Source organism: Temnothorax longispinosus, unplaced genomic scaffold, assembly GCF_030848805.1.
Source record: "Temnothorax longispinosus isolate EJ_2023e unplaced genomic scaffold, Tlon_JGU_v1 HiC_scaffold_483, whole genome shotgun sequence".
NCBI lineage: Eukaryota > Metazoa > Arthropoda > Insecta > Hymenoptera > Formicidae > Temnothorax > Temnothorax longispinosus.
In genome coordinates, this window is record NW_027270323.1 from 1 (window position 1) to 8296 (window position 8296).

Genomic DNA, 8296 nt, shown 5'->3' on the forward strand with positions numbered 1-8296 from the left:
GGGCGGTATTCATAGTCCGTTCTTATTTCGAAGACCGTCTTGAGTTCGGTCTTAAGATGCTCTCTAGATTCATAGTTGGAAAATAAGACAAGACTTGAGTATAACCTCAAGATATAACTTATCGAAGATAATCTTATTTTAGAACGTCTTGATATAATTCATAAACATGTCTCATTGATATAAGTAGTAACTTAAGGCTATGCTATTTCTATCGAATTCATAGTCGTTTAAGATTATCTTATTTGACATATATGTTGTTGAATAAGACGATCTTGGTCAAGTCGTGGTCATAGAGGACTTAAGATATTCCTGTTTGCTTTATATGTGAAATCTTGGCAGTAAAAATTGTATGTAATATGGAAATAGACAACATAAGAAATATTGAACTGTACGAAATAGATTCTGACCGTGATTCTGACAATGATGAGGATGAGAATGATGTACGTGTTCCAAAAAGATACATTAGAGATTGGCTAAATTCGTTTGAGTTTTACAGCAATCGAGAGTTCAAAAGACGTTTCAGATTTAACAAAGATTCTATACTTTATGGAATTCAACCTAAAATTGAAGAAGGATTTTTATACCTTAATAACCGTGGTCTTCCTATACCTCCGATATTTCAATTATTAATATGTCTACGGTTCTATGCCACAAGCAGTTTTCAGGTACGTTAAAAGATAAAATATATTATGATTATATATATATATAACAAGATGTTTAATAATTATATGTCATAATTATTTCTGAAAATTAAATAACAATTATTTATAAAAATATTGTACAGATAACATTTTAATATTTGTGCAGCAAGTACTTGGAGACACTATAATCGTTTCACAGCCAACTGTATCAAGAGTAGTATTCCGAGTGTCTGTACTTCTAGCAAGGTTTTTCAAGCAATTTATAAAAATGCCTGTCACACCAGATGCTACAAGAGAAAATCATAGGCTTTTTAGAGATATAGGACGTCGCAATGGAGGCATTGGTTTACCCGGCATTGATGGAGCGATTGACTGCACACATGTGCGTTTAGTCCATACCAGGTTCCAGAACATTGACGAAGTTTATAGAAATCGAAAAGGATACTTTTCATTGAACGTACAGGTAAGTAACTACATATATGTAAATATAAAATTTTAATGTAATAGCATAGTTTGAATTTTAATTGCATAGCATAATTTTAATAAACAAAAATTGTTGATTTTTGAACAGTAAAACATGTAGAACATTAAAAATTAGTAGTTTTATATGTACATACGCAGGCTGTTGTTGGACCCAGAACAGAATTTTTAGACATTGTCCCAGAATGGCCTGGAAGCCAACACGATAGTAGAATTTTCCAAAATTCTAGATTATACATATATGACATACACTCAAGGTCAATTATCAGGCGTTTTAGTAGGAGATGCTGGATATCCCTGTCTACCATTCCTTTTAACTCCTCTTTCGAATCCACAGACAGATGAAGAAATCACGTTAGTATACTGTGTCTTTAATTTTATATTATATTCATCCATTGTCCATAAAAACCCAACAAATAATAATATATTTTTTATTACAGTTATAATATACTATACTTCATAGGAGAACACGAATAATTGTCGAAAGGACATTTGGAATATGGAAGCGCAGATTTCCGTGTTTGTCTAGAGGATTAAGCAACAAATTAATATGTTCAACCACAATTGTAGTTGCTTGTGCTGTGCTACATAATCTTTCATTAATTTTTAATGACGTATTACCAGAAGAAGAAATCATTGAGGAAGATAATGAAATGGAAGTGCCAGTTGATGAACCACATTGGGAACCAGGCGAGGGTTTTGCTATACGAGCAGCACTCATAGAAAGACTATTCAGATAATATTTATTATATACATGATGTAATGAATATAAAAAGCAGTTAACCAACACAATTTTTTGTTCTATTTTAAACTTTATTGATACAATATCAATGTAATTTTTTTCAATAAACTTTTATAACATACTATTTTAATATCTTTTAAAAAGAAACACAAATCATTAATCTATTTACTTTAATATCACTTTTTACCTTGTTATATAATAATACTACTTGTACAAAATAATCTTTTCATTTTATGACACTTATAAAAAAATAATCTCTTATTATTTCTAGTGACTCACTTATTTAAAAAAATAATCTGTCATCATTTTTAGTGACTAAACTTATAAACACAAATAATCTGTCATTTTCAGTGACTAGCACTTTTAAACAAAAAAATCTTATTATTTATAGTGACTAACACTTATAAACAAAAATAATCTTTTATCATTTGTAGTGATTAACACTTTTAAAAAAATAATATCATTCATTTTTAACAACTTATACTATAAAATACTTGTAAAATAAAATACTTTAAACTTTTCTGATTTTAAGGAACTTTAGTCTATGCTTTTGAAGAAGCATATTTCTCTTTTTCTTTTCGCAGCTGTAACTCAGCTAGTTCAGCCTTTGCAGTAGCTGTTCTAATTTCTAGAGCATGTATTTTATTATGAAAATCTTCTTTCAATACAGCCATTCTTTTCTCGTGAGCTTTCTGTATTTCTGCCACTTCTTTCTCTTGTTCTATAATTTGTTTTATTCTTTCGATCTTTACAGTACTTTTATTGTTAAGAGAAGTTTCAGTAATATTTGTCTCTACTTTGGTCATTTTTGTATTTCGTTTACAAACAGTATCCAAACCCTTTTTTCTCTTCAAAACACCCGCTGTAAATATAACAGTATTACATTAGTTGATCAGCAAAGAAATCAGTAAGAATCACATATCTATGTAATTACCTTGAATGGAAAAATCGATATTTTGATTTTCTTTATCTTGTGTTGTATCTTCAATTGTTACGTCAACTGAAAATGAATAATAATCAATTTAAATTCTTAACTGTAAACAATTTTACTTTTTAAACATAGAAATATATTTATTACGGATATATAATTACATAATCTTGTGAAACACAAAATAGACAGTAACACAAAATTAATATAAATTTTTTTAATAAATAAGATTTTTCTATATTTGTATATAAGGATAATGGTGTATGATATAAATATATTTCATTTTTAATCTATTTCAATTTCACATACCTTCTTGTATTTTATTTTCATTTGTTGCCTCGTCGTCATTACTTTCAGATATGACAATGGTCGAATCATTATCTGTTACAATCTTCAAAGTCTGTTTTTCCATCTCTGAAACAAATAAAATATATTTGAATTAAATAAAATTAAGTATAAGAACTTGTAACATTTTTTTGTCAAATGCTTTTATCATACATAAGAATATTAATTACGTTAAATAGTGAGACAAATTGCTTATAAATATATTTATAAAACTATTTACCTTTTATTTCATTGTCCGTCATATTTGAAGTAAAAAGGATAGGAGCTGTTTCCAAAAGATGCGGTGCAATTGCGGCTACGTCAGGATCAATATTTGTCTCTGGGGGTCGATTGTGTATCTCGAAACCTAGTGAAAATGACAAAAGTGAGCATTTTCTTGATTGGGTAAGTTTCACTATAGTGAAAGTGCGGGATATTTCACGTGAGATTACTCGACAAGAAATTTTGTGTCGAATAACGCCAAATTGTGTCGAAAATATTGGTGCAGTCAGTCTGAGCAATAGAAAACAGACGCTAAAAGCTAAAAGATGGATTATGTCGTTGCTATGTTATTGATGGGAGAAGAAGAAGAAGAAGAAGAAGAAAGAAATATGAATAAGGAGCGGCAAAATAATTTAAATTTAATAAGAAGAAGGTTAAGGGATACTCAAAATCCGTTTGATATCCCAGACAGTTCATTTCTCAAACTGTATAGGTAAGATAAAAGCAAATTATATTTTATTATATATTACAATTTTATATATATTGCAATGTTATATATTACATAATTGGCAATATCATATAATTTACACCCCAATTTACACATAAATTGAGTAATTTATTTATATGTATTTTTAATAATTTTATATTATATATTTTATTGTTATCATGTTACACATATATACATTATACAATATTTATATATGTTAAGATTGCCCAAGGTAGCAACTCAACAACTAATAGAAGAATTAATCAATTTCATGCCAGTTCCAAAAAGAACAACAGCAATTCCTCAAAATTTGCAAGTAAGTATAGCTTTCTAATTTATTCTTTTTCTATTTTATTCATATTTTTAATTGTTATAATTTTAGATATTTGCAACACTTCATTTTCTCGCATCCGGTTCTTATCAAAGAAAAGTCGGGCAGGATTTTTTGTCATGCATGAGTCAAACATCAATCTCCGTTTTTATTCATGCTACAATAAATGCATTTAACAGAATTATGGGACAATGGATTAAGTTTCCAACATCAGATAGAAGAAAACAACAAATTAAAGAAGAGTAAGTATATGAACAATACACATGAAGTGTATTATATTTTATATAAAAATTGTTAAAATTTAATATTTTATCTTTAATGTCAGATTTTTCGAAAAAACTGGATTTCCAGGAGTGATTGGAGCTATTGATGGGAGTCATATAGCTATCTTTCCTCCACAAACTGAGCGAGAACACTTATTTATTAATAGGAAGTTATATCATTCCTTAAATGTGATGCTTGTACGTATAAAATAATATAACATATAAAGTAAAGATAATATGCACGATAGAAACGATAAGAAGTGCTTAGTAATAATAATAAATGCGATGTTATTGCAAATAGAAATACAATAATTTATATTTATATCTTTCTATATTAGGTGTCTTCATACAGCAATGAAATATTAGCGGTAAATGCGATGCATGGAGGAAGGACGCATGACTCGAGAGTCTTTCGTTCTTCGCGTTTGTTCCATCACTTAGAAAGACGGCAGGAAGCAGGCGAAAGAGGTTCATGGCTTATAGGTATAGCTAATAATATATTATTAACTTATATATATTTACATAGTATTATTTAATAGATTTACTTATTTTTTATGATTTAATATTATAAAATTATGCGTTTTAATATGTGTTATAGGAGATTCTGCATATCCGCTTATGCCTTTTCTGTTAAAACCAATCTTAAATGCACCTATGGGATCTCCAGAATTTAGATATACACAACATATAACAACAGCACGATGTGCTGTGGAAAGATGTATAGGTATTTTAAAAGGCCGATGGCGATGTTTACGAAAAGAAAGGGCATTGCATTATCAGCCAGAATTTGCAGGTATTAAGCATAATTTCCTCTAAATAAAAAAACAATGTTTTTGCTTCCTCATAGAGGAAGCTTTGTTTTAGTATTTATTATCGTATTTCTTTTTTTTTAGCTCATATTGTAAATGCATGTTGTGTTCTACACAATATTGCTGTAAAATGGAGAATTCCACCAAATGAAATATACTTAGAGGACATAGATCAAGAAGCACCAATACCATGTAATGATGTTAATGAAAATGATGCTGAACAAATACGAAGAAATATTGTTAGATGGTATTTTGAATAGTTTTTTATTTTAAACATACATATGCATATACTGCTGTACAGATAGTTTAGTAATAAGATTCTTAATATACATTTGTAATAAAAACAGAATATTTAAAGTAATATTTATTTTCATTAATAATATGTATGCAACGTATACTTTTATTTCTAATGTATCTAGAATATCAATAAACTTTCTTAAGCATATTAAAATGTATCAATTAACTGAAGTCATAAATCTCAACAATCTCAGTCTCACCTAACTTAAGCTCAAGATGTGATCACAGTAATAGATCACATATCTGACGTTGTGTTTAATAAAAATATTTATGCATACGACTATTTTTTTTAATTAATAATATGCAACTTATATTATTTCTAATGTATCTAGAATATCAAACTTTGTTAAGCGTATAAAAATATATTAACTGGAGTAATAAATTGTAACACTCAGTCTCATCTAACTTAAACTCAAGATGTGATCACAGTAATAGATATCACATATTTGACTTTGTGTTTTACAAAAATATAATATGCATTAGACTAGGTACTCTCCAGTTTTCGTGTTCTGTATTTGATTTCATTAATATAAATCCAATAAACTAAACAGAACAAATAAACAAAAAAAATGAGCAAACCAAATAATGTATACTTAATACTTCAACTAAATAAACTGTAGTATATAAGTAAAAATAATAATGTATGCATACATCACAAAATTGACGATGTATCTGTGGTTAGTTTAAGGAGAGAGACAACTCTCTTGAACCTCATCTTCAACCTCTTGACCCTCTTGAACATCTGTTGTCAGGTATTGTGGACATAAGTCTTCTCGCAAAGATGTCACGTTGTCATTCATATTTTGTAGTTGCTGCAAAATTGCTTTAAAGGTATTTACTTCTTCTCTTTTCAATGCTAACTTTTCTTTTTTCAAATCCAACATTTCTTGTTTAATATTCTCAGATAAAGTTGATTTCTTTTCTAATAAATTAATTGCTGTTGCCATAAGCCGTGGTTTCTTTGCACCTAAATAATAAAAAAAAGTAATTAAAAAATAATATTTAGATATATTTTATTAAAAGATTTGGTATACCTTCTGAACGTTTTGTAATATATTTCTCTGTATCATCTAAAGAAACAGTTGTTTCACAAGTTGTTTTACTATCTTGTTCCTACAAATATTTAAATAAAATACAATAAAATTAAATTTATATTAATCCATACTTATAAAAAAAAATAATACTATAACGCGTGTCCAAAAAGGATCTTATGCATACCAAATTTTCCTTATTTTGGTGTACATTCTTCACGTTATGTAATGATAAAGCAAATGTTTCATCATATTTTTTCACTTTTGTATTTGGCTCAATACTACGCTTTCTCTGTTTTACATGTATATTGCGTATATTCTGCATATTAGTATTTGATGATAACATAGATACTGATTCCATATGCTGCTTATTTTGTTGAATAGGAGAATGCGCTTCATATGATTCCAAAAGTTCATCATTGGAATTATCATTTAAAAATATATCTTCTGTTTCGTCTTGTTTTTCATTAATGTTATATGATGAAGTAGATAAACTGAGAGTTTTATTATTATCATAACTTGGCATTACATCTGTAAATCCACCTTCTGAAATATCTTTTAAACCACTAGCATCAGGTGTTAAAAACTTTATTAAGGCATCCTCTGTTGCAGATAATTGCAAATCTTTTGGTGATCCGCCACCTGTCCCCATCATATATTGCTTGTGCTTTGCCACCTTTTTTAAGGTATTAGATTTCCAGTCTCTCCACGTCTACAAGAAATACGATAAGCAATAAATAATAATTTTACATAGTTACATAGTTAAAAAGTAAATATATACAGTGTCCCAAAACTGATAAATATTAAAATGACAGATATTTTTTTGTAGCGCTGGAACTTATTACTTATTTATACAACTCTATATACACACACACACACATACACACAATAAGTTCCAGGTTTAACAATTAAATTATAATATGTATGGCCATAATTAAGAAATAAATGTATAAACATAGGTTGTTTAAAAAATTGTTACACAGTTATAACAAAAATATGAAAAAAGAGATAATGGGCTTCTTCTTACTATGAATATAGAAAAGAATAAGTTGCATTTATAGGTTATATCGTAAGCAAAAATTCTTATTTGTAATTTCATGTCTTTGTTTGATAAAAGTTCTTATATATTATTAAGTTATAAGCTCTTACATATTCATAAGTACTATGTACTATGTAATATATTAAAAATTACCTTAGCCCATTCCTTTGCTGTTTTCCGTGGTCCATATCCTGCTGTGTTTAAAGATAATGATAATTTTTCCCAAAGTTCATCCTACAAATGTTTAAACAATATAAATGACATACACAAATAACATTTATAATAATACTACTTATAAAAAAATATATTTGTAATAGATCTAATTGTCATTCATAACACTTACAATTTTTCGTTTATTTTCACCGTTATATCTTAAACGACCACGACCAAAATCAGGATACCGTTGCATAAAACGAATTATGCATACTTTTTGTTTTTCAGTGACATTCATTGTAATAGTCGTATATTCGATAAAACACGATAATCATGCACAATAATATACGATAATATACGAAAAAAAAGAGACAAATGGCGATTTGACAATTCCGCCGTGGATGGCCGCGTGAAGTTCGCTCACGTGAGCATAGGGATGTCATATTTTCACTTGGATCATAGCCAATCGCGCGTATTCCTTCCCGTGAGATGGCGGTGAGATGAAAGTGTGAAAAGTGAGAATGTTCGACAGAGATACACAATCGACCC

General features: G+C 28.4%; 3 protein-coding genes and 1 pseudogene across 4 annotated transcripts; 2 read left to right on the forward strand and 2 right to left on the reverse strand.

The window, feature by feature from the left end:
• The first annotated feature begins 6 nt into the window (after positions 1-6).
• Positions 7-1987, forward strand: LOC139824639 (putative nuclease HARBI1; annotated as a pseudogene).
• Positions 1988-2104: 117 nt separating this feature from the next.
• On the reverse strand, positions 2105-3461 carry LOC139824638 (uncharacterized). Its single transcript, XM_071797175.1, has 4 exons — positions 3357-3461; positions 3101-3205; positions 2798-2863; positions 2105-2725 (listed from the first exon to the last, which is right to left on the reverse strand). Exons 1-4 carry the CDS (start codon positions 3376-3378, stop codon positions 2406-2408), a joined length of 513 nt encoding a protein of 170 aa, XP_071653276.1. The 5' UTR covers positions 3379-3461; the 3' UTR covers positions 2105-2405.
• On the forward strand, positions 3386-5496 carry LOC139824636 (putative nuclease HARBI1). The gene is made up of 8 exons (XM_071797172.1): positions 3386-3520; positions 3624-3830; positions 4047-4140; positions 4207-4397; positions 4481-4616; positions 4757-4901; positions 5017-5211; positions 5312-5496. The coding sequence occupies exons 2-8, from the start codon at positions 3664-3666 to the stop codon at positions 5485-5487; spliced, it is 1104 nt and encodes a 367-aa protein (XP_071653273.1). The 5' UTR covers positions 3386-3520; positions 3624-3663; the 3' UTR covers positions 5488-5496.
• A 19-nt stretch (positions 5497-5515) lies between these two features.
• On the reverse strand, positions 5516-8290 carry LOC139824637 (uncharacterized). 2 transcript variants are annotated; one of them, XM_071797174.1, is made up of 6 exons: positions 7938-8290; positions 7748-7828; positions 6743-7267; positions 6559-6637; positions 6176-6491; positions 5516-6067 (listed from the first exon to the last, which is right to left on the reverse strand). In XM_071797174.1, exons 1-5 carry the CDS (start codon positions 8043-8045, stop codon positions 6208-6210), a joined length of 1077 nt encoding a protein of 358 aa, XP_071653275.1. In that variant the 5' UTR covers positions 8046-8290; the 3' UTR covers positions 5516-6067; positions 6176-6207. The 2 variants fall into 2 exon arrangements, with proteins under 2 accessions (XP_071653275.1, XP_071653274.1); XM_071797173.1 differs by having other exon boundaries at positions 5516-6491.
• Positions 8291-8296: the final 6 nt, after the last annotated feature.

Excerpts from the sequence above, each read along its gene's own strand:
- LOC139824638 (XM_071797175.1), bottom strand. The coding sequence starts at position 3,378 with ATGACGGACAATGAAATAAAAG. Across the intron at positions 2,864-3,100 it reads TGAAAATAAAATACAAGAAG|TTGACGTAACAATTGAAGAT; the intron begins GTATGTGAAATT and ends ATTCATTTTCAG. Across the intron at positions 2,726-2,797 it reads TATCGATTTTTCCATTCAAG|CGGGTGTTTTGAAGAGAAAA; the intron begins GTAATTACATAG and ends TTATATTTACAG.
- LOC139824636 (XM_071797172.1), top strand. The coding sequence starts at position 3,664 with ATGGATTATGTCGTTGCTATGTTATTGATGGGAGAAGAAGAAGAAGAA. Across the intron at positions 3,831-4,046 it reads TCATTTCTCAAACTGTATAG|ATTGCCCAAGGTAGCAACTC; the intron begins GTAAGATAAAAG and ends ATATATGTTAAG. Across the intron at positions 5,212-5,311 it reads TTATCAGCCAGAATTTGCAG|CTCATATTGTAAATGCATGT; the intron begins GTATTAAGCATA and ends CTTTTTTTTTAG.
- LOC139824637 (XM_071797174.1), bottom strand. The coding sequence starts at position 8,045 with ATGAATGTCACTGAAAAACAAAAAGTATGCATAATTCGTTTTATGCAA. Across the intron at positions 7,829-7,937 it reads GTGAAAATAAACGAAAAATT|GATGAACTTTGGGAAAAATT; the intron begins GTAAGTGTTATG and ends AAACATTTGTAG. Across the intron at positions 6,638-6,742 it reads ACCAAAATAAGGAAAATTTG|GAACAAGATAGTAAAACAAC; the intron begins GTATGCATAAGA and ends AAATATTTGTAG.